We start from the raw sequence: 24,685 nt of genomic DNA, 5'->3' as shown, positions 1-24,685 counted from the left end.
TACTGATCAATAAGCTCAACAAATATCCCACTTATACAGAAAATAGCAAGTAATAGAATTCAGCGTATAATTGTATAAACTTGTTATACTGTTCAATTTCACAGTAATCGCAAACAATATTATACGAGTTTTTGTACAGTCACTCTGAAACCCTGAATTCTATTATTTGCTATTTTCTGTATAAGTGGGATATTTATTGAGCTTCCTATTATTATAACTAATCTATTATTTGCTATTTTCTGTATAAGTGGGATATTTATTGAGATTATTATTAATATATTATTATTTGCTATTTTCTGTATAAGTGGGATATTTATTGAGCTTACTATTATTATTATTATTTACTATTTTCTGTATAAGTGGGATATTTATTGAGATTATTATTATTAGATTATTATTTGCTATTTTCTGTATAAGTGGGATATTTATTGAGCCTACTATTATTATTATTATTAGCTATTTTCTGTATAAGTGGTATATTTATTGAGCTTACTAATTCAGGAACCCATTCATATTATAATGTACTGATCAATATCAACATGTATCCAATCATTTCAGTACAGTGGAGGGTTGAAGTTGGCCCATACCTTCACTTCACTTTATTTCTTAATTAGTCGCTCTCCACCAAGGTGCTCCGAGCGACTTACAATTTAAAATAGCATTTACACAATATAAAAACATTCAACATAAAAACATTCAACAGTGACTATTTGGCAAATTAGATCTGATCACTTTACTTAAATGCACAACCAAACAGCCAAGTCTGGAGCGCCTTTACAAAAGGTCACAACTCCGACATTGCTCTAATATATGAAGGCAATGAGTTCCACAGCATTGGAGAATAGGTTGGAAAAGCTCTACGCCTTGTATCTTCCTGGTGTACCTCCCTAGGGCCTGGTATGTAGAGGAGATTTTCCTGGGTGTATCGAGGTGGCTACTGATGGAGAAAAGGAATGAGGCGTTCCCTAAGATATAAAGGTCCTTGGCCATTTTGAGCTCTAAATGTCATGATCAGTATCTTGTAAGAGATCCGATGTTCTATTGATAGCCAATGCAGTTGTTGCAGAATCGGTGTGATATGGGATCTTATAGATGATCCCGCTATCAGCCTGGCCACTGCATTTTGGACCATCTGAATCTTCTGGGTCGTTGACTTCGGAAGGCCAGCATATAAGGCGTTGCAATAGTCCAACCTCGTGGTGACTGTTGTGTGGATTACCGTTGCCAATGCTTCTACCGAAAGGTAGGATGCCAATTTCCTTGCCTGGCAAAGATGAAAAAATCATAGAATCATAGAATCAAAGAGTTGGAAGAGACCTCATGGGCCATCCAGTCCAACCCCCTGCCAAGAAGCAGGAATATTGCATTCAAATCACCCCTGACAGATGGCCATCCAGCCTCTGCTTAAAAGCTTCCAAAGAAGGAGCCTGCTTACTTATGGCAGTGATCTGGGCCTCCATTGTCAGCAATGGGTCCAACACAACCCCAAGGATTGTAACAGTGGCAGACGGAACCAGAGCTCCAGAGGCTCCAGATTCTCTCCTTGCCCCAGTTCTAGTTCAAATAAATAATGGTGGTAAAATAAGGTTGCAGAGTAGGTGTAGTTTTGAGCCAACTGCCTTCCCCCTTTTCCTTTCCTTCCACTAAATTTATCAGAGAGCACAGGCCCCATTTTTTCCAAATCTGTATATTGCCGTTTCCTGTTCCGCAGTGACTCAGCCGTGGGACTCAGGCTGGAGCTGGGTTCCCACAGGGGTTTTGTGGCCCTTATTACAGCCGGCGCATGTTGCCAGGGATGTGTGAATGGGCCTGGCTTGGGGGGGGGGGGGGGTTGACTACCTGTCCGCCTTTGAGGAGCTGGGCTTCTCTGCATATTCCATTGTGGGGGCTTTTATTTCTTCCTTCTCACCCTCTTCCATGTGGCTTTAATTGGTTGATGGCAGACCTCACACCGCAGTCCATTTGGGGGACCATTATGGGTCTCCTTTGGCGACTCTTTCGTTCTTGCATCCCCATCTTGGGCCTGTTTTGCCATATCAAACATATTGATTGAATGAATTTATACTTTGCCTTTCTCCCCATCTAATGGGGCTCAGAGTGGCTTATTAAAATTTAAAAGAAGATCCAGTTAAAGTATACATATATTTGAGCAGCAATGAAAGAAACAGTATGGAGTCAGTAAAACATCAAGGGAGGCATTCAAATCCTATATTTGAGCCAGAGTTGAAAACAAATTTTCTAATTTCTGGTCAGTGACCAATAAAGGAAATAATATGGAATAAGTTAAGCATTATTTATGTATGTATTTATTTACAACATTTTGGCCACATCATGAGAAGAAAGGAAAGCTTAGAGAAGAGTATGATGCTGGGGAAAATGGAAGGAAAAAGGAAGAGGGGCCAACCAAGGGCAAGGTGGATGGATGGCATCCTTGAAGTGACTGGATTGACCTTGAAGGAGCTGGGGGTGGTGACGGCCGACAGGGAGCTCTGGCGTGGGCTGGTCCATGAGGTCACGAAGAGTCAGAAACAACTGAATCCAGTCAATCCAGTCACTTCAAGGATACCATCCATCCACCTTGCCCTTAGTCGGCCCCTCTTCCTTTTTCCTTCCATTTTCCCCCAGCATCATACTCTTCTCTAAGCTTTCCTTTCTTCTCATGATGTGGCCAAAGTACTTCATCTTGGCCTCTACTATTCAATTATAATTTAACAATTATAATTTAACAATTATATTGTTAAAAATCATAATAAAATGTCAGTACCTCCCTATGTGTTGATTCTTTCTGATTATTTGGTCCAGAAAGACAGCATTGTGTCATTGATTAAAAGTTGGGCTACAGCTCAGCAGATGATGGTTTGCACCAGTCCTGAAAGGACTCTGTTTTCAGCGGACAATAGGGAAAACTCCCTCTGATGCGAGTCCTTTCCAAGAATGCAGATTAAGAGCTTTTACAACCCTTTTGATATGCAGCACAAGCCCAAAGTGCTTCTGCGGGGAAAGAGGGGTGACTCAGAAGTACCTTCTTTTTCTTCTTTCTAAAGTATCTCCGACTTCCTGATTGCCTTTCTCTAGCGTGGCCTCTTTTGATGTTGAAGGCAGAGCTGCCATTCCACACCATGATGCAAACTGCGCCTCAATTGAACCATCCTGCCATATTCCTCAGCAAAAGAGGGTACTTAGCCAGTTGCTTCCAGGTGAAGGGCCCTTTCTTCCCCCCCAAATTCTTCAATTGGTGCTAACACGCTCCTTTCATGCTCCCGCAAATTGCTCCTATTTGGGGCAGCAGGTCTGCTTATGGCTGGCACATGCCATCTGCTCTCTGTCGGAAGGGCTGACCCAAATGCCTCCTGGAAAAGTTAGAGATGACACCCTTTGAAAAAAGAAAATTCTGGTTGTAAGGAAACAAAACACATATTTTAATCTCTTTCAGTGAGGAAAAGGAGTCTTTTTTGTATATCTATGTGTGCTCACACTGAGTCAAGATTTGGCTGTAAGAGATGCTCCTTTCATTTACCATAACTCTATGCTAAAGAATCCCGGGAGCTGTAATATACATTATTTGGCAGAGAAGGGTAAAACTATTGCTCTCAGGCCCTTTCTACACTGCTTTATAAAATTCATATAATTTGCTTTGAACTAGATTATATGGCAGTGTAGACTCATATAACCCAGTTCAAAGCAGCAAATCTGGATTATCTGTTTTGATATTCTGGATTATTTGGCAGTATAGAAAGGGGTTTTTCTGGCCAAGTGGTGATTCGTAGACCAGTGCTAAAGCCACTGCCCAACATTTGTCTCTCGGTTTGTAGTTTAGAGAAAGATATTTTGCAATACTCAGCCAGAAAGCACTTAATTTTGAAGCTTCAGGAGTTCATAGGCTATGGCTTTCCTCAATAAATTGGAATAATATGCACCCAAGCGCTAGAGATGGTAATAATATTAATATTAGTATAGTAATAGTAATATTAATAATAGTAATAAAATTTGAAGAAAACAGCACTCTTTAACTTGATGCCTTCCAAAAGTCTTGGGCGAATGCCCCCTTGATCCCCAAGTCACATGGCTAGTGACCAATGGTCATGTAACTGGGGATGATGGGAGATGAAAGGTTCCTAGCAGTAAATAGAAGGTAAAAATGTCATTTATTCCGGAAGTTGAACCTCAGCACTCTAGAGCTACTGAAGGCACTGTCTTCCAAGGAAATGATACTGATCTCTCAGATTGGCTTACCCAAGGCATGGTCAAACTTGGGTCCTCCAGGTGTTTTGGACTTCAACTCACACAATTCCTGGCCTCGGGCCTCTTCCTTTAAGCGGCTGAGGGGGTAAAGGAAGGAGTCCGAGGCCAGGAATAGTGGGAGTTGAAGTCCAAAACACCTGGATGGCCCAAGTTTGACCACGCCTGGAATGCCCTTTGCTGCAATAATAGTAATAATAATAATAATAATAATAATAATAATAATAGAATATAATATTCCTATAATAATGCCACCCTGAGTCGCCTTCGGGCTGATATGGGCAGGATAGAAATAGTGTAAATAATAATAATAATAATAATAATAATAATAATAATAATAATAATAATAAATATTCCTATAATGATGTCGCCCTGAGTCGCCTTCAGGCTGATATGAGCAGGATAGAAATAGTGTAAATATTAATAATAGAATATAATATTCCTATAATCCGCCCTGGGTCGCCGTTGGGCTGATATGGGTGGGATAGAAATAGTGTAAATAATAATAATAGAATATAATATTCCTATAATAATGCCGCCCTGAGTCGCTTTCGGGATGATATAGGCGGGATAGAAATAGTGTAAATAATAATAATAATAATAATAGAATATAATATTCCTATAATAATGCCGCCCTGAGACGCCTTCGGGCTGATATGGGCAGGATAGAAATAGTGTAAATAATAATAATAATAGAATAGAATATTCCTATAATAATGCCGCCCTGAGTCGCCTTTGGGCTGATATGGGCGGGATAGAAATAGTGTAAATAATAATAATAATAATAATAATAATAATAATAATAATAGAATAGAATATTCCTATAATAATGCCGCCCTAAGTCGCCTTTGGGCTGATATGGGCAGCATAGAAATAGTGTAAATAATAATAATAATAATAATAATAATAATAGAATATAATATTCCTATTATAATGCCGCCCTGAGTCGCTTTCGGGATGATATGGGTGGGATAGAAATAGTGTAAATAAATAATAGGAATGGTGGGAGTTGGAGGTCCAAAACATCTGGAGGGCCAAAGTTTGCCCATGCTTGGCTTACCCTGTTTCACATCTGGATGTGCTGTATATTTTCTGAGAAGAAATTAAAAGGGAAGGGATAAGCTTCAGAGATGGAAAAAACTATATCGTTAAATTCCCTTCCCATCTATGCTTCTTGAGGCAGGAGAATGCAGACAGGCTAAGAGCAATGGAGAGCTCAATGGCCAGTCATAGGTCTCTTTGGGAGCACAGATTTCCCCATCTGGAATCTGCCGAAGAGCAATTGGCGCATGCCCGTGCTTTGAAGTGCTTTCCCAAAGGTATTCCTCTGTCTGCCCCCTTTACCTGCTGTTCCCAAACCACCATAAAACCCCTTTGGTTTTGTTAATGACCCTTTCCAGGCCGCCTGTCACACACATGCGAATGGCCATAGCAGAGCAGATGGGTCTGGGCCGCTGGGTTTGGCACACTTCGCAGCTCTCTGCAAGTCGCATGGCATCACTTGGGAGCCACCCCGTTGCCCTGCTGCCTTGTCTGGCTGCCTTTAGGCCCAAGCGGCTGTAAAACTGGGGGGCCCTCTTTGATCTCTTTTGCCTTGTTCCACTATTCTTTTGGTTCTTTCTCTTGGGAAGCGTGGACTTGCAAAAGGGGGTTGTTTGTGTCTTGATCTTTCCTTTTTTATTACAAATTTCCTTTGTCACTTTTCCAAGTTTGCATTGATCTCCCAGCTTCTGATTTTAAACACTTGGGAGCGTGTGATAGGAAACCAGAAAGGGAGGTTTCAATGGGAAGATGGGTTGTTGTTTTCTTAAAAGGCTTTGGGGTTCTAGCTGGAGAAGAGAGAATAATAATAATAATAATAATAATACGGTAACAGCAACAACTTCCTGTCTTTTGGGGTTTGGGACTCAAGTATACAAAAGGGAAAGCAAACGTTGTTAAAAATTGGAAGCATACAATGATTTAAAAATATGATTCAGTTAAAGTACACATATATTCAGTCAGTTGAGCAGCAATGAAAGAAACAGTATGGAGTAAGTAAAACATCAAGGGAGGCATTCAAATCCTTTATTATTATTATTATTATTATTATTATTATTAATTTTTGAAACACAACAAGATGAGTCCACAGCAGACACTCTGCTGGCTGTTGTATTGGATCACACGTCGGACATTTCCCAAGTGTCTAGGACTGGATAATTATTATTATTATTATTATTATTATTATTATTATTATTATTTGAAACACAACAAGATGAGTCCACAGCAGACACTCTGCTGGCTGTTGAATTGGATGGTCATTAAGTTTATTTGGAATTAATATTATGTTATAATTGTTCTGCTTCCTCTGCGTCGGTGTTTCTCAACCTGGGGGTCGCGAGGGGGTGTCAGAGGGGTCGCCAAAGACTATCAGAAAACATAGTGTTTTCTGTTGGTCATGTGGGTTCTGTGTGGAAAATTTGGTCCAGTTCTATCAGTGGGGTTCAGAATGCTATTTCATTGTGGGTGAACTATAAATCCCAACAACTACAACTCCCAAATGGCAAAGTCTATTTTCTCCAAACTCTACCAATGTTCACATTTGGGCATATTGAGTATTTGTGCCAAGTTTAATCCAGATCCATCATTTCTTGATACCACAGTGTTCTCTCGATGTAGGTGAACTACAACTCCAAAAACTCAAGGTCAATGTCCACCAGACCTTCCCAGTATTTTCTCTTGGTCATGGGAATTCTGTGTGCCAAGTTTGATTCAATTCGATCATTGGTGGAATTCAGAATGCTCTTTGATTGTAGGTGAACTATAAATCCCAGCAACTCCAGTATTACCAAATGACAAAATCAATCACCCCCCTCCCCAACCCCACCAGTATTCTGTTTGGTTGTGTATTTAAGTAATCAGATCTAATTTGCCAAATAGTCACTGTTGAATGTTTTTATATTGTGAAATACTATTTTAAATTGTAAGTTGCTCGGAGTATCTTGGTGGAGAGCGACTAATTAAGAAATAAAGTGAAGTATTCAGATTTGGGCGTATCAGGTATTTGTGCCAAATTTGGTCCAGTGACTGAAAATACATCTTGCATTTCAGATATTTACATTACGATTCATAACAGTAGCAAAATGACAGTAATGAAGTAGCAATGAAGATAACGTTATGGTTGAGGGTCACCACAACATGAGGACCTGTACTAAGGGGTCACGGCATTAGGAAGGTTAAGAAACACTGCTCTACGTCTTCTTTTTCCTTTAAGATTGAATGTCTTCAGCAGATGAGATCTATTCTCATCAGTTTTAAGTAGTCTTTTCCAAGGTCCCAGTTGGTTTCTTTCTTAGGTAAGCCTTGGTTAGATGAAAGCCCATAGGTAAGTCTGTCCATGTTCATAATCTTTAGCACTTTGGTTAGCCAGTCTTCCTTTTTCAGTATTTCTTTTTGTCTCCAGTTCCCGGTGCACACTATTCTGGCAGCAGTGACCAAGAAATTAAACAAAATCTCTTTACTCTTGTCTTTTTCTATATCTAAATATTTCTTTAGATGTTTTTGGATGGGGTCCTTAAACAGTTTGGTCTTGGTGGTATGGTATTTGATTTGTTCCAGTGTCTCCAAAGATTAGTTTGCTAGATATAGGTCTTGCGGTCTCGGTATGCTTTTATTTTTGTGGATGTTTAAGGGGTTTTTCTGAATCTTCCCCTAAAGATGGCGGCATTGAGCTTCAAAACTTGACAGCTTTGGGATGTGGGGACAAAGCTTTAGTTAAGGGGGCCTCTGGAGAACGGACAGTACTGCCAAGATTGTCAAAAGTGGTTACTGTTTTTCCTTTGTCAGCTCCCTGTCTGAAGATATTTTGGTAAGAGAAAAACATCATCTTTGCCTTTCTCTGAGGCTGAGAGAGCATGACTTGCTGCACCTCTGTATAATACCCCAAACATATTGCATACAATCAGCCAAGATGGTTTTTGAAACTCCTGTCTTCCCATTCAAACAGAGTTTGTTCCCTATTTATACAGAACCATTTGTCAGATTATCAGGTTGTCTTTTTTCCAGAATCCTGCCATCTCCTCGGCAGCAAATCAGGCCAGTTGTGGTGAACACACCATCCTGAAAGAGGCTGTGCCTGTTCACAGCCAAATGTCCCCTATCCTGCATGCTGCATATTGGGAATTGTTTTTTTCTGGGCAAGCACCTTATAGGGCATGCTGAACACTTCATATAGGACATCAAGGTCCCAAATAATCCTAAGAGTTCTTGCCAGAGTCGCGCAGGAAGATAAGTACCATCCTGTCAGCCTCACGTCGACAAATGCATAATAATAATAATAAAGATAGTGGTCAAAGGACATTTAATCAACTACCAAGCTTGCAAACTTTGTGTTTTGTCTGTTTGTTTTGTTAAAAATGTAATACAACTGTCTGGTTGCTCCTGATATGATAAATAAATAAAATAAATAAATAGCAGTAGAACTCTCTGACCCGGAGTATGGTGGAGGCTCCTTCTTTGGAGGCTTTCAAGCAGAGGCTGGATGACCATCTGTCAGGAGTGTTTTCGATGTGATTTTCCTGTTTCTTGGCAGAATGGGGTTCGACTGGATGGCCCACCAGGTCTCTTCCAACTTTATGATTGTATGCATGCCTTAAGAGCTCCTGAAAATGTCCTAGTTTTAAGACGGTTGAGTTAAGTTAAAGGAATCCTCAGCCTTCATTTCATTTCATGCACAGGGTCCATTGAGCCTCTTGGAATTGAAACCAACATATAAATTTGCCATCTAACACCCATCCCAACCCATTAATTCCCTTGGAGATGCTGCCTGCCTTCTTCCGAGGGTTGGCTTGCTTAACAAGTGCCAGGATGCACTCCCGTATTTTCATGCCCAATTGAGCTAACTCGGTAGCCGTGGCTGTGTTTGGTTAAAGCGGAGGAGGGCTTTGTGGCTGGGAGGGTGTCTCGGGAAGACATCTGACAGCTGCCCCTGTCTGCCTCCGATTGTCAGCACCTCTGCCGTTCCATTCCCTGCCAAGCCAATTTTCCGCTGCCCTGAACAAAGGGGGCTCTGCGGATTAGGCCTGGGATTAATCTTGCTGTGTCTTAAAAAGTCTTTTCGCGGCTTCCCACTCGTTTTTTTTTACATAATCCCAAACTCTGGCGAAAGGGGTAAAAACAAAGCCGTGATTCAGAAAGTATCTCTGGAACAGAATTCTGCCTTTGCTCTGCTCCGGAGAGTTTGATTGGTTTGCTTTGTGAAATAGCCACAGATCTTGGGCTCCATTCAAGAACTTTGTTGTTTTGCCCTAGGCTGTTACCACATTTTGTGTAATTTTGTGGGATTGGTTCAAGTTGCTGGGTGTGTTTGACCAGTGACTTTGGCAGAGGGCAAGGCTCTCTCTCTGCGTTTGGGGCCAACAGCTGCCTTATTCTTGCACCTGTGACTGCAAACAATGCAACTCTTAACTCCCTGTGTGTGTACACTCAAGCAGATAGGAAGGCTGGCTTTAAAAAAATGTTTTAAGACCCATTGTTGCTTTGTGCAGAGATTTCTGTGGCTCAAACAGCTGGTCCTTTGCTTGGCGGAGTTGAAAGAGATCCCCTCTTAGTGACTTCCCTTTGGACCATTAAAGGGCGCAGGTCCCTGGTTCGGACACAGCCAAGTTTCAGCAATCACACTTTGCAGCAGAGTTTTAACAAGCTGGCCTCCGAATATGTTCACAAGTCAAAAGCATTACTTATCCAAGTGTCCGGATGCAACTAATGCATTTTAATTATCTTATTTTTCACTCCTCTCACCACACTTTAAATCACAAATTTTGTATTTCACCTTAAGAACAGACAAACATCCCGAGCTCTGAGGATTACCTGGGAAGGAATCCCACTGGAGCATTGCAACACACCCAAATACCTGGGAGTCACTCTAGACCATTCTCTGACCTACAAGAAGCACTGCCTGAACATCAAGCAAAAAGTGGGTGCTAGAAACAATATCATACGTAAGCTGACTGGCACAACCTGGGGATCACAACCAGATACAGTGAAGACGTCTGCCTTTGCGCTATGCTACTCTGCTGCTGAGTATGCATGCCCAGTGTGGAACACATCTCACTACACTAAAACAGTGGATGTGGCTCTTAATGAGACATGCCGCATTATCACAGGGTGTCTGCGCCCTACACCACTGGAGAAATTACACTGTTTAGCCGGTATCGCACCACCTGACATCCGCCGGGAAGTAGCAGCCAATAGTGAAAGGACCAAGGCAGAGACATCTCCAGCCCATCCCTTGTTTGGGTATTAGCCGGCACGTCAACGACTTAAATTAAGAAATAGTTTTCTTAGGTCTACAGAGACACTCGCTGGAACACCTCAGCAAGCAAGAGTTCAAAAGTGGCAGGCTCAAACCCAGCAACTCAATCCGTGGGTGATACTAGATGAGAGACTCCCCCCTGGGCACACACAAGACTGGGCGACTTGGAAGGCGCCGAACAGACTGCGCTCTGGCACCACGAGATGCAGAGCCAATCTTAAGAAATGGGGCCACAAAGTGGAATCCACGACATGCGAGTATGGAAAAGAGCCAACCACTGACCACCTGCTGCAATGCAACCGGAGCCCTGCCACATACACGATGGAGGACCTTCTTGCGGCAACACCAGAAGCGCTCCAAGTGGCCAGATACTGCTCAAAGGACATTTAATCAGCTACCAAGTTTGCAAAATGTGTGTGTTTTTTTAATCTGTTTGTTTGCTTTGTTCTCTTAGAAATGTGGTACAGTGTTCTGGTAGCGGATGACACGATAAATAAATAACCACACTTTAAAGCAGGCATGGGCAAACTTTGGCCCTCCAGGTGTTTGGAGTTCAACTCCCACAATTGGGGGGAAAACAAAGTGATGAAGATGACTATGAGGCATGTCATTTTGCTTCCTTATGTGTTGACTTCTTTTTCCTTCCTTTACAAGAGTTATGTTGGGGTTTTTGTTGTTGTTGGGATGCTTTTCTTTGCCACAATATCTAGAAGTCTCTCCCCAAGGACATCAGACAAGCCCCAACGTTGGCAATCTTTAGGAAGAGCCTGAAGACCTGGCCGTTCCAGTGTGTCTTTCCAGATTAGGAAACTCCTGGCATCATGTCCCAAATGCACTTCGTTAGAGACTAGGATTGTCTGCATATTGCACCTACCTCCAAAAAACCTCTACATACCTCCTGCCAAGTTCAGCACTTTTAAATTTTGTCCATTACATTTGGCCCGGCCTTTTAGATTTTAAATGCATCATGTGTCATTGTTTTAGTGTTTTATTGTCTTTGCTTGATGTTTTATTATTTGCTTATGAGTTTTACAGTTATATTTGTATGTTGTTGTTTGTTGCGCCCTTGGCCTTTGTAAGCCGCATCGAGTCCTTCGGGAGATTTTGCGGCGTATAAATAAAGTTGATAATAATAATAATAATAATAATAATAATAATAATAATAATACCTGGAAGCATGCCGGTGAACCAAAAGCACTCATTGTTAGTGTATGAAACCGGTTCCATCTCTGTGAGCTTGTGAACAGTGGTCCAAAGGGCTCCTTTGGCGCCCTACAGCATCTGAATATGTGGGTCCAAATGACTAGGGTGGCAGTGTTGACAGAGCCATGCTGAGTGGAGGTGACTGGCTGCATAGCGGCGCACCTCTGCCTGTTGATGCAAGGCTCTTCAAGGTGTGAGAGCCATTTGGCGTCAGAGCTCGGTTATTTATGCAAGTGCAGAACAAGTCCAAAGAAAAGGGTGAAGCGGGAGGAGAAGCAAGGTTCAGGCCGCCTCGCCAGAAAACCAGGTAGTTAAGCAGCATCAGTGTACTCCTTTAGGTAACCAGTCATGCCCAGGCCCTGGCATTGGGTTATACCCTTGGTTATATCCTGCTCCTTCATACCCTTCAAGGCTCTTGTTTTACCAACTGTTTGTTTCCATATACTGCATTCACTGCAGGGAAGGGCACAAAAACTCTGTAAAAATGGGGGGAAAAAAATTGCCATTTTTTAAAACCCGAAAACACTTTTCTAAGGATTTTCTAGATCAGGGATGCGCAAACTTTTTAAACAGAGAGCCAGGTCACAGTCCCTCTAACTTTTGGAGGGCTGGATTATAATTTGAAAAAAACATGAATGAATTCCTATGCACACTGCACAGATCTTATTTGGAGTGCAAAAAAAACCCACTTAAAAACAATACAATAATTAAAATGAAGAACAATTTTAACAAATATAAACTTATTAGTATTTCAGTGGGAAGTGTGGGCCTGGTTTTGGCTGACGAGATAGGATTGTTGTAGTTGTAGTGGTAGTTGCTGTGTGTTTTCAAGTTGTTTCAGACTTAGGTTGACCCTGAGCGAGGGCCGGGTAAATGACCTTGGAGGGCCGTATCTGGCCCCCGGGCCATAGTTTGGGGACCCCTGTAGATCATAGCATGAGTCTTCCAACAGAAGGTGATTTTATAGACTTGGATATTCTTTGAGAGAGAACATTTCCACCTAAACGTTAGGAAGAACATCTTGACAGCGAGAGGTCTCTGACAGTGGAATATGCTGCCTCCATGTCTCCTGGAGTATCCTTCTCTGGAGGTTTTTCAGCAGAGTCTGGCTTGCCATCTGCTAGGAGGGCTTGGATGGTGTATTTCATCCTGGCAGAAGGGGGTTGGATTAGATAGCCCTTAGGGTCTCCTCCAGTTCTAGGATTCTAAAGCAAATCTGCACGTAATCGAATCTGCAAATGTGGAAGGACGGCTGCATTGCCTTCTAAATCCCCTTTTGATCGATTAGCACAACGTGGTGAGATTTAGTAAGCTAGTGAACTCCAGTAGCAACAAATGGGGTTTTTTTTAAAGGTGGAGAGCTGGTTTAAACAGCAAAGGTCCCTATATTGCTTTTTATAAACCTGTTTCCTCTCTGATGGTTTTCTGTGTCGACATGCTCAATGTGCCCTGGCATTCCGATGCCGAAACCCAGGTCTCCTGCCCAATGCATATTCCTGAGTGCGTCTTCATTGCACCGAGGTGTTATTCCGTTCTGCTGAGTCAGTGTCTGCGTCTCCGTCGCATCCTGGCCTTTTAAAAGACCAGGTTCCTGCCTCTGGCCTGGGCTGCTCTGGGGCTAAATACAGCCCAACAATATCCCTCCTTCTCCATATGCACCGCACTTCCTTCCTGTTGTCCGGTCTGACCCTGTCTGTCTTCTCCTGACCCGTTTTAGTTTCCAGGAGAAGGCTGTCTGTCCGCAACCGCCACCCATAACCGTCTCCCAGACTCCTCTGTCAACAGGATGGGCGCCAACCCACTAGAGCAGCTGGGCTCCTGCTTGGCAGACTTGAAGGGTGATCAGAGGTACCTGGGAAAGGTCTCAATAATGGTCTTCCCGGATCAGGTCCTAAACCCAGCATTCCCACATCACATTGTAGTCTCCAATCTTCCACTCAGACGTTCCCATAATCCAGCTTTTCCCATGGCAAGGCCTTCCAGATATAAATGGCAAACATAACTCCTTAGGACCACCAGAAGGCAAAACAGTGAACATTTTTCCATTCCTATCCATGCTTGATCAGAAGAAATTGACCTTTCAGTCAAGGATGGACAACTTCCAAGGGTTTGGGGGCCAAAGTCTCAAAACACGTGGTCCCAGGTCTAAAAACACAGCAACAGATGATTGGGTTACTTCCAGCTTCTCTCTTCTGCCTTGTAACTTGAAGTAGATTCATTTTTATAACTGGGATTTTCTCTCTCTCCTTCTCTTTGCAGATCCCTGATGAATTTGATAATGGTAAGTAGAAATCTTTTGCCTCTTCAAAGTTGCTTGTGATGGAATGGAGTTGGCAGACTCGGCTGAGGTGGACAGTTCTGAGTAGTTAGAGTTCAGTTGTGATTAAGTTGAGAAGCAAGTTGAAGAGATACCTTTTCCTATACAAAAGTACTACATTTGTTTAAAAACAACACAGTGTTTATACTTAATGAACTTTTTCAGCCCTTGTATTCCAAACTTGTTTTTAAGATAGATTTGTGCTACAAATGTCTTTAATGCTTTTAAATCCACATTGTTGCTGCTGTTATTCTTTTTGACCTCATGGACCAGTCCATGCCAGAGCTCCCTGTCCAGGGGCCAGTCAAGCCAGTCACTTCAAGGATCCCATCCATCCATTTTGCCCTTGGTTGGCACCTCTTACTTTTTCCTTCCTTTTCCCCCAGCATCATTGTCTTCTCCATGATGTGGTCAAAGTACTTCATCTCTGCCCCTAATATCCTTCCCTCTAATGAGCAGTGGGGCTTTATTTCCTGAAGTATGGACTGGTTGGATCATCTTGCAGTCCAGGACATGGGAATGTGGGATGGAGTGGGGGAATCCCGCCTAATCATATCTCTAGTCTAGCTACTTATTGAGGTCTGGAAACTTGATGACAGATGAGACTTGTGCAGTTCAGAGATGAAACCCAACACTTTTCTTATCATGGTGCTGGGTATAGTTGGCCCTCCATCTCAAGGGATTCTGTATCCATCCATGACTTGAACTTAAGGTGAACCTCTCACAGGATTTTCCTTGCAAGACAAGCCAAGAACCCTGGTTTCCAGTGTCCAGCGTTCAGACCATTACATCCCACTGGCTCCCTATATGGTCATAAGGTAAAGGTAAAGGTTTTCCCCTGACATTAAGTCCAGTCGTGTCCGACTCTGGGGGTCTTCTCCTGACATTAAGTCCAGTTGTGTCCGACTCTGAGGGTTTTCCCCAGACATTAAGTCCAGTCGTGTCCAACTCATCTCCATTTCTAAGCCGAAGAGCCGTCGTTATCTGTAGACACCTCCAAGTTCATATGGCCAGCATGACTGCATGGAGCGCCGTTGCCTTCCCTCTGGAGTGGTTCCTATTGATCTACTTACATTTGCATGTTTTTGAACTGCTAGGTTGGCAAAAGCTGGGGCTGATAGTGGAAGTTCACCCTGCTCCTCGGATTCGAACCTGCGACCTTTAGTTCAGCAAGTGTAGCAGCTCAGTGGTTTAACCCACTGTGTCACTGGAGGCTCCCTGGTCATGCCGGGAGCTAATTTTTCTAATATCACCCCCCCCCCCACTCACACACACAGTAAAGGTCCATTACATCATAATCTATATAAATAACAATGTAATGTTCGTTTGTGGGATTAACATAACTCAAAAACCACTGGATGAACTGACACCAAATTTGGACACAATACACCTCTCAGGCCAACGAGTGACCATCACTCATAAAAACACTGAAAAACACAACAGAAGAGACTTAAAAGGCTACAAAACAAAACAAAATACATTGCAACGCATGCACAAAAGCACATATATTCACAAACACAAATATATACATACACATATACACATAAACACCCAGAGAGGGGGAAGGAAGGAGAGGAGAGAGAAAAAGAGGGAGGGAAGGAGAGAAGGAAATAAAAAAGTGAAAGAAGGAAAGAATGAGAGGGTAGGATGGAACTAAAGAGCAAAAGAAGGGAGTAAAGACACAGGCAGAGAAGAAAGAAAGAAGAAGGGAAAGAAGGAAAGAAAAAAAGGTAGAGAAGGAGAGAAGGGAATAAAAAAAGTGAAAGAAGAAAGGAATGAGAGAGGGAAGGATGGAACCTAAGGGCAAAGGAAGGGAGGAAAGACACAGGTAGAGAAAAAAGAAAGAATGGAAAGAAGGAAAGAAAGGTAGAGAAGGAAGGAGAGAAGGAAAGAAAGTGAAAGAAGGAAAGAATGAGTGGGACGGATGGAACCAAAGAGCCAAAGAAGGGAGGAAAGACACAGGTAGAGAAGGAAGAAAGAAGAAGGGAAAGAAGGAGAGAAGGAAAGAAAGAAAGGTAGAGAAGGAAGGAGAGAAGGAAATAAAAAAGTGAAAGAAGGAAGGAATGAGAGAGGGAAGGAAGGAACCTAAGAGCAAAGGAAGGGAGGAAAGACACAGGTAGAGAAGGAAGAAAGAAGAAGGGAAAGAAAAAGTGAGAAGGAGAGAAAGAGGGAGGGAAGATTGGCCACAGCAATGCGTGGCGGGTACAGCTAGTGTACTATATAATATTAAAATCTACGTATCTGAAAAACAGTCAGAAAAGTAGGATTTCATAATCCAGCAGGACAGTAATCATTAGAGTTTCCTGGTTTATATTATGTGGGAATTAGGTGTCGCTTAATACATTTTTAATACATTTTTTACTTTTCATACCCAAGTGATTTCATAGGTAGAAACTTGGGACTTTAATCTTGAATTTGGGCCAAGGTAACTTAAAGTACCTCTGTATTTAACCAGCTGAGGAATTGGTAAAGAGAGTTGAGCAAGAAATAGGTGGGCTCCTTGATGCATTAAACTGGAGACTTCCTTACCCAACCACCTCTTTACAAGCGGCTAAAAAAATTAAAATCCCAAGAAGCAAAGTTTCCAGGAATAACTAGAATCGCTTGTCGTTTCTAACAGAAGAAGGGAAGGGCTTGGCTTTCTTCAGTGGCTTGAGAGCAGATGTATCAGCATAAACAGAAGGTCAGGCGGGACATGGTTTGTGGTGATGATGGGGGAGTTAAACAATGCTCCTCCAAATGCCTGTTCCTGGGTATCGCTCGAGGCGAAATGCAGCGGGCAGCAATGAATGGAGAGCCCCAGAGCCTTCAGGACTCCTTTGGTGTCCTTTGGGAGAATTATTATTATGCCATAGGCATCCCAGATGTCCTCCTCAGCTATTCTGTTTTTCACAATGACGAAGACACGGCAGGCGGGGAAGCAGATTTCGAGGCACTGCGTTGTCAGGCCCTAAAGGCATCTTTGCATTGCCTTTCATTTATTGTTGGTATGCCTTTGTTTGCGTGGGCAAACTTTGGCCCTATCGGCTGTTCGGAATTGTGGGAGTTGAAGTCCAAAACATCCAGAGAGCCTCTGGTTGTTTCTGGTCACATGCCCAGTGTGGAACACATCTCAGCATGCGAAAACAGTGGATGTGGCTCTTAATAACACATGCCACATTATCATGCGGTGTCTGCGTCCTATACCACTGGAGAAATTACACTCTTTAGCCCAGGGATCCTCAAACTAAGGCCCAAGGGCCGGATATGGCCCTCCAAGGTCATTTACCCGGCCCTCGCTCGGGGTCAGCCTAAGTTTGAAATGACTTGAAAGCACACAACAACAACACAATCCTATCTTATCAGCCAAAAGCACGCCCACATTTCCCATTGAAATACTAATAAGTTTATATTTATTAAATTATTATTCATTTTAATTATTGTTTTTAAGTGTTTTTTGCACTACCAAGGCCCCATCCTTCCCCTCTTTTTGTAAGAGTTTGAGGACCCCTGGTTTAGCCGGTATTGCACCACCTGGAAGGCCTCACCTATCTTTGCGATTGCATCTCTATCTATGAACCGGCACAAACTCTAAGATCCTCCGGGGAGGCCCTCCTTTCATTCCCACCGCCGTCACAAGTATGCTTGGTGGGGACGAGAGAGAGGGCCTTCTCAGTGGTGGCCCCCACCTCTGGAACAGCCTTCCAAGGGAAATAAGACAGGTCCCATCCCTCCCCTCTTTTCGTAAAAGTTTGAAGTCTTGGTGGTTTCAGCAAATCTTCGAGAGTGACCAGTGTTAGCTCAGCCCAGACACTGTCCGGACACAACCTGTTACTGTTATTTTTTATTTTGTTTTGATCATGTTGTGACTCTGTATGTTTTAATGTTGTTTGGAAACCGCCCTGAGTCCCCCCGGGGAGATAGAGCAGTATTTATTTATTTATTTGTAGTATTTGTATACCGCTTTTCTCACCCCGGAGGGGACTCAAAGCAGTTTCCACATAGGTAATGGCAAAATTCAGTGCCAGCACAAACAATTACAACTATACAATTACAGTTAGACATAAATCAAATTATAATACATCCATAAACAGTAGAACAATAATTAAAACAGTAAAACAGTCTCATCCATATATAAATAAAGTTTTTATTATTACTATTATTATTATTAATAATAATAATAATAATAGGACCAAGGAAGTGACATCTCCCACTCATCCCCTGTTTGGATATCAGCCAGCACACCAATACCTTAAATCAAGAAATAGTTTTCTAAGATCTACAGAGATACTTGCAGGAACACCTCAGCAAGCAAGAGTCCAAAAGTGGCAGGCTAAAAATCCAGAACCTCCGAATGAAATACTCCTTCCTGGGCACACAGAAGACTGGATGACTTGGAAGGCGTTGGACAGACTGTGCTCTGGGACCATGAGATGCAGAGCCAACCTTAAGAAGTGGAGTCCACAACATGCGAAGGTGGAGAAGAGCAAACTACAGACCACCTACTGCAATGCAGCCTGAGCCCTGCCACATGCACAATGGAGGACCTTCTTAAAGCAACTCCAGAGGCAATCCAAGTGGCCAGCTACTACTCAAAGGACGCTTAATATAATGCCAAGTTTTTAGACTTTGTGCTTTTAAAATGCATTACAACTGTACTCTCGGTTTGCTACTGATACGATAAATAAATACCTAGAGAGCCCAAGTTTCCCCTGCCTGAAAGTTCTCTGTTTGGACTGAACCTGACAGTCCAGGTTCACACCTTGCAATTGATTTAAAAGGCCTTGCAGTTGATTTTGAGAAACCAAAAAAGTACTTGAAAGCTTCCAGAAGCAGCAGAAAGGAAAATACTTATTTTTATAATTGAATTGACATCAGAAACAAAGGAATAGGGTGGCTGTGAGATGCCTACGTGCCCAAAGGCCCAAATAGGACAGTTTAGGGTGCTTTTGAGAAGCAAGTTCCCCACTTAGTGGAGGTTTTCTAAGAATATATATAAGAAATCAAGGAAAAGAAGATTTAGGGAGGTGGGAGAAGGGGGAGAAGTTTGCCTTTTGAGCTGTTCAGCCAGCTTGGCATATGCTCTCTGCGGCTTAAAAGGCCTTCTCCAGGAACAGCCCCATTGTTGCCCACAATAGATCCACTCCCTCTCCCCCCTCTGCTCCCATTCAGGCTTCTTTAACCCTCTCCCCCTCCCTTTAAGCACACGTTTACAAGTCTGGTTAAACAGCTCTGCAATTGGGGATACCAAAACTATTCTTCTCCCTTCCCCTTCTTTATCCTCTGCATGCACATTTGACTTTTCTGCTTGCATCAGGCGATGGCCTTTGCTTCATCTTCTCCCATTCACTGGAAGATATTGAGGTTACATTTTCTAATGCCAGACTTAATGGCAGTCTGGAAGCAGCCACTTGGCACGTGTGGTTTTTTATTTATTTAGAAGAATGTTTTATGTGCGGTCCTTATAAAAAATAATCGAAGTCTTTCCAGAATGGCAGAATGGAGCGAAAACAACCAGTCAGTTTCAGAACTGTAAAACCAGTTCGAATAACAGTGGCAGAACCAGCACAACAAATGAATGTGAGCTGCATTACAAAATACCTTTCAAAAAAGGCAACAATGGGCAGTTTCAAAAAGAACACAAAACAATGGCTTGGAAGTGCCTGGGGGGAATCTTTTGTTGAGTGTGATTTTATGTGCCTGTTTGTTTCCCCTCTGTTGTTTTGCTGTTGTAATTTTTGAGTTTTTTAATACTGGTAGTTGTGTCACAACCACCATGTCAGACTACATAGAGAAGCCATTGGGCAATTTCAACAGAAAGGAAGAAACCATGAAAATGAACAAAATCTGGCTACCAGTATTAAAAAACTCAAAAATTACAACAGCAAAACAACAGAGGGGAAACAAACCAGCACATAAAATCACTATCAACAAAAGATTCCCCCCGGGCACTTCCAAGCCATTGAATGCTAATCAAGGTGATCAGCTGAAACATTCACAGCTAGCTCCAGCAGACAAGAGTCCTTTGTCTCACCCTGGTCATTCCACAGATATATAAACCTATTTTTCCTACTTCCAACAGACCTCACTACCTCTGAGGATGCTTGCCATAGATGCAGGCGAAACGTCGGGAGAAAAATTGCCTCCAGAACATGGCCATATAGCCCGGAAAAACCTACAACAACCCAATAATAATAATAATAATAATAATAATAATAATATACACAAGACAATGTATAAAACACAATAATGGTCGATTGTAAATTTTAAATCCCATCAACGGTGCAAATTTGTCTTTTGTAACTTGTGAAATCGACCCTACACCAAGCCATTTCCCTCCCCACTCAACAGCATAGTGTCATTCCAAGTTTTTTTCTAACACAAAATTACAGTTAAAATGATGTAATTGATATTGACTGCCTTCTGTGTGCATTTTTTAGATGGAGAGATAGATAGATAGATAGATAGATAGATAGATAGATAGATAGATAGATAGATATGTTTTCCCCATGAATTCCACCATATAAGCCTGGGCTGCGGCATTGACACCTGAAGCCGTTTCCCGGAGGGCCTGCCAAACCAGCCTTTGGGCCCCAGCTGCTGGGCTGGGATTATCATAAGAATGGCTCCCAAATTACGCCCCATTCAGGGGGCCTGCCTTTGATTGATTAACTTACAGTTTCTGTTTGAATAACCCTGGCCGCTCCGTCAAATCTCGGAGGGATAGTTAACCCAGCCGCTCACACGCTCTTTCTTCTTCGCCAGCCTGACCCCTGCTGCAGGGAAGGCCTGTCATTGGAGAAGCCATTAGTATTCTTTAGGGAAGAAGGGGCTCGAGCCCTGCATATGTTCAAGCTGCATCAGGTGGCTTTTGTATTATTATAGCTATTTCTGCAAAGGAGGGGGTTGAACCACTAGCCTCGGAGCAGGGAGCAATTAATAGGCATCTTCGTAGACGTCAGACTTGGATTATTACTGAACAGCTGCACCGAATTGTGGCTCCCTTGCTTCTGATAACCTTTGTCACCAAGAAGGGATTATTTTCCCTACCAATGGAATTATGATTGGCATGGTTGTTGTTGTTTATTTCTGTTCTGCTTTACCTCTCTATACACAAACATTAAAATAGAACAGCGCACTGAAACCATTAAAAAGCTATTCACATACTTAAAACAGAATGGTTGGACACCGAGGGATATACTGAAAGTTTCACTTAAATTAAGCCTTTGTATCCACAGATTCAGAGCCCCCAGTGATGCAGTGGGGTAAACTGCTGAGCTTGCTGATCAAAATGTCAGCAGTTTGAATCCGGGGATCAGGGTGAACTCCCACTGTTAGCACCAGCTTCTGCCAACCTAGCAGTTGGAGAAATTGCACTGCTTAGCTGGTATTGCACCACCTGACATCCGCCAGGAAGTAGCAGCCAATAGTGAAAGGACCAAGGCAGAGACATCTCCAGCTCATCCCCTGTTTGGGTATCAGCCAGCACGTCAACGACTTAAATCTAAAAATAGTTTTCTTAGATCTACAGAGACACTCGCTGGAACACCTCAGCAAGCAAGAGTCCAAAAGTGGCAGGCCCAAACCCAGCACCTCAATCCATGGGTGATACCAAATGAGAGACTCCTCCCTGGGCACACAGAAGACTGGGCGACTTGGAATGTGCTGAACAGACTGCGCCCTGGCACCACGAGATGCAGAGCCAACCTCAAGAAATGGGGCCACAAAGTGGAATCCATGGCATGCGAGTGCAGAGAAGAACAATCCACTGACCACCTGCTGCAATGCACCCTGAGCCCTGCCACAGGCACAATGGAGGACCTTCTTGCGGCAACACCAGAGGCACTCCAAGTGGCCAGATACTGGTCAAAGGACATTTAACCAACTACCAAGTTTGCAAAATCCGTGGTTTTTTTTTTTAATCTGTCTGTTTGTTTTTTCTGTTAGAAATGTAATACAATGGTATGGTTGCTGATGACACAATAAATAAATAAATAAATAGTTTGAAAACATGCAACTGTGTGTAGATCAATAGGTACCAATCTGACGGGAAGGTAACGGTGCTCCTTGCACTCATGCTGGCCACATGACCTAGGAGGCATCTACGGACAACACCGGTTCTTCGGATTAGAAATGGAGATGAGCACCACTTCCTAGAGTCGGACACACCTATACTTAATGTCAAGAGGAAACCTTTACCTTTACTATCCATAGATTCAACCATAGCTTCCACTTAAGATACCCTCCATATATCCTTCTGTATCTACTGACTCTGCATCCAAGGATTCAACTATCCACAACTTGAAAAAAATTATAAAAATCCCAAAAGTAAACCTTTGCTATTTCATATGGAGGATACCATTTTACCATTGTCCGTAATGAGACTTGAGTATTAATGACTTAATGGGACTTGAGCATCCCAGATTGCATTTCCACAGAAAAATATTGAATGTCTCACTCTTTCCAACCTTAAATACTGGAAGTTTTGCCTCTTGATTTTGAGGGAACTGAAACTATTCTGTAAACATCACATTTCTAAGTTGGAAGCCATCAGAGTTAGAACACGTTTGAAATTGGTTTTAAAATCTGGCACATAAACAGGACTGGTCCTGGGCATTCTTGAACACATGTAGTATTTCTCCTTGGCAAAAGCATTCCTTAGACTTAGAGGAGTTTGTGCATATCTGTGTATGGTATGTACCATCCGTTTGTTTCTTTTTCCCAATTTCCTTTCAGACCCTGTGGTGATTCAGCAGCTCCGGAGGTCATACAAATACTTCAAGGATTACCGACAGGTAAGTAGTCGTGTTCCTTTATCGTTGCCTATCGATTTAGGGCAACCCCATGAATTTCATAGAGTTTTCTTAGGCAGGTGATACTCAGCGGTGGCTTTGCCAGTTGCTTCCTCTGAAATAGAGCCTGTGGCACCTGGGATGTGTTCTTGGCCATCTCCCATCCAAGAGCAATGTTTCCGTTTCGTTTCCCATATTTAGCACCCCCCCCCAAATTCCAAAAACGAAAATATTGACCCGAAAGTGATTTCCTTATGGGACAATGTTGTCACTTGAGACAGACGATATAAAATAGCTGTAACCCTAGCATATGTGCAATTTGAGTCCACAATATGACCCCTGGGTCCTGGATTTCACATGGATATGCATAACCACAAATAATAGCGAAGGACCACTGACCAAAGAATGACATAGAGTTGCATTGGAAGGCCTAGAAAATGTCCAGAGAGGGTATATACGAGGATTGAATGAAAAGTAATGCCTTCATCTTCGTAACTCCTCAACAGATGGCAGTACTGGTATGCGGTAGGTACTGGCTTGTTCAGTAGACTCTCCTCTGCAGTTCAACTTTGGCGGGAAGCCTTAGCATAGAACGGTTGTGTTGTTAAAGTGTGAAGTATGGAGCCCTGCGCAGGCAGACAGTCAATGTGACTTAAGCAATGTGCAGTCACTGAATTCTTGACAGCAGAAGGTGTCACCCCAAAGGAGATTCCTCAGAGAATGCAAGCTGTTGATGGCGATTGTGTTGATGTGAGTACTGTGCATCGTTGGGCGAGTAAGTTTAAAGATGTTGAGGTGGGAACATCTGACTTGCGTGACAAACAAAGATTTGGACGTCCGGTGATAGCAACCACCAAGTTTCACAAGCAAAAGGTTGACAGATTGATTCAGGACAATTGTCTTATCACTCGGAGAGAAATTTCAAGCATAATCGGCATTTCACAAGAATGTGTTCCGGGGGTTCCCCCGGTGGAACCCCCGGTGGCGCAGTGGGTTAAACCCCTGTGATGGCAGGACTGAAGACTGACAGGTCGCAGGTTCGAATCCAGGGAGAGGCGGATGAGCTCCCTCTATCAACTCCAGCTCCTCATGCGGGGACATGAGAGAAGCCTCCCACAAGGATGATAAAAACATCAAATCATCCGGGCATCCCCTGGGCAACGTCCTTGCAGACGGCCAATTCTCTCACACCAGAAGCGACTTACAGTTTCTCAAGTCACTCCTCACACGACAAAAAAACAAAACAAAACCAAGAATGTGTGGGTCACATTATTTCTTTGCTTGGCTATCAGAAGATCTGTGCACGATGGATACCCAGGATGAGAGAACTGTGAGACACTGGTTGTGGAAACAGTGTGTCAGCTTCTTCTGCGACAGCTTCAGAAAACTTGTTCATCATTGGCAGAAATGTATCCAATTGTCTGATGATTGTGTGGAAAAGTGAATAGTGGTAGTTAAAGATCACATTCTAAGGATTATTTCTGAGTTTGATTTATTAAAATATTCCCATCCACACCCAAGTAACGAAGGTGGAGGCATTACTTTTCAATCAACCCTCTTATTTGTCAGATAAGAATAAATGATATCACAGATACCAGTCCTATGGATACAGGGGTAATGCTATGGTTACTTAAGTTTCGGAGTGTTTAATGACTTGGCACCAGAATGAACCATAGCAAAGAAGGCTTCCTTTCTCTTCTCCCCAGTCAGTCACAACAGCTTGGTTGGTTGTTTAAAAGGGTATCGTAGAAAGAAATGTATAGCTGAGTTTCATGTGTTGCTAATGCCAGTCCCAAACTGATGAAGTAAAAAAAACCCTGTCCTTTAAAAGAAGATCAATCTTCCGGGAGCATAGTACGCATG

At 42.7% G+C, this 24,685-nt stretch overlaps 1 protein-coding gene across 1 annotated transcript in view; it reads left to right on the top strand.

Moving 5' to 3' along the window:
- LOC132781285 (mitochondrial import inner membrane translocase subunit TIM50) overlaps positions 1–24,685 on the top strand; it is a 49,919-nt gene that overhangs the window by 7,831 nt on the left and 17,403 nt on the right. The window contains exons 4-5 of the mRNA XM_067461067.1: positions 13,994–14,015; positions 22,767–22,825. Of these exons, the coding sequence (XP_067317168.1) occupies positions 13,994–14,015; positions 22,767–22,825 (81 nt within the window). The remainder of the gene's footprint in view (positions 1–13,993; positions 14,016–22,766; positions 22,826–24,685) is intronic.

Source organism: Anolis sagrei, chromosome X, assembly GCF_037176765.1.
Source record: "Anolis sagrei isolate rAnoSag1 chromosome X, rAnoSag1.mat, whole genome shotgun sequence".
Classification (NCBI taxonomy): Eukaryota; Metazoa; Chordata; class Lepidosauria; order Squamata; family Dactyloidae; genus Anolis; species Anolis sagrei.
Note: the sequence above shows the minus strand (reverse complement) of the source record. Positions and strands in the feature narration are given on the sequence as shown.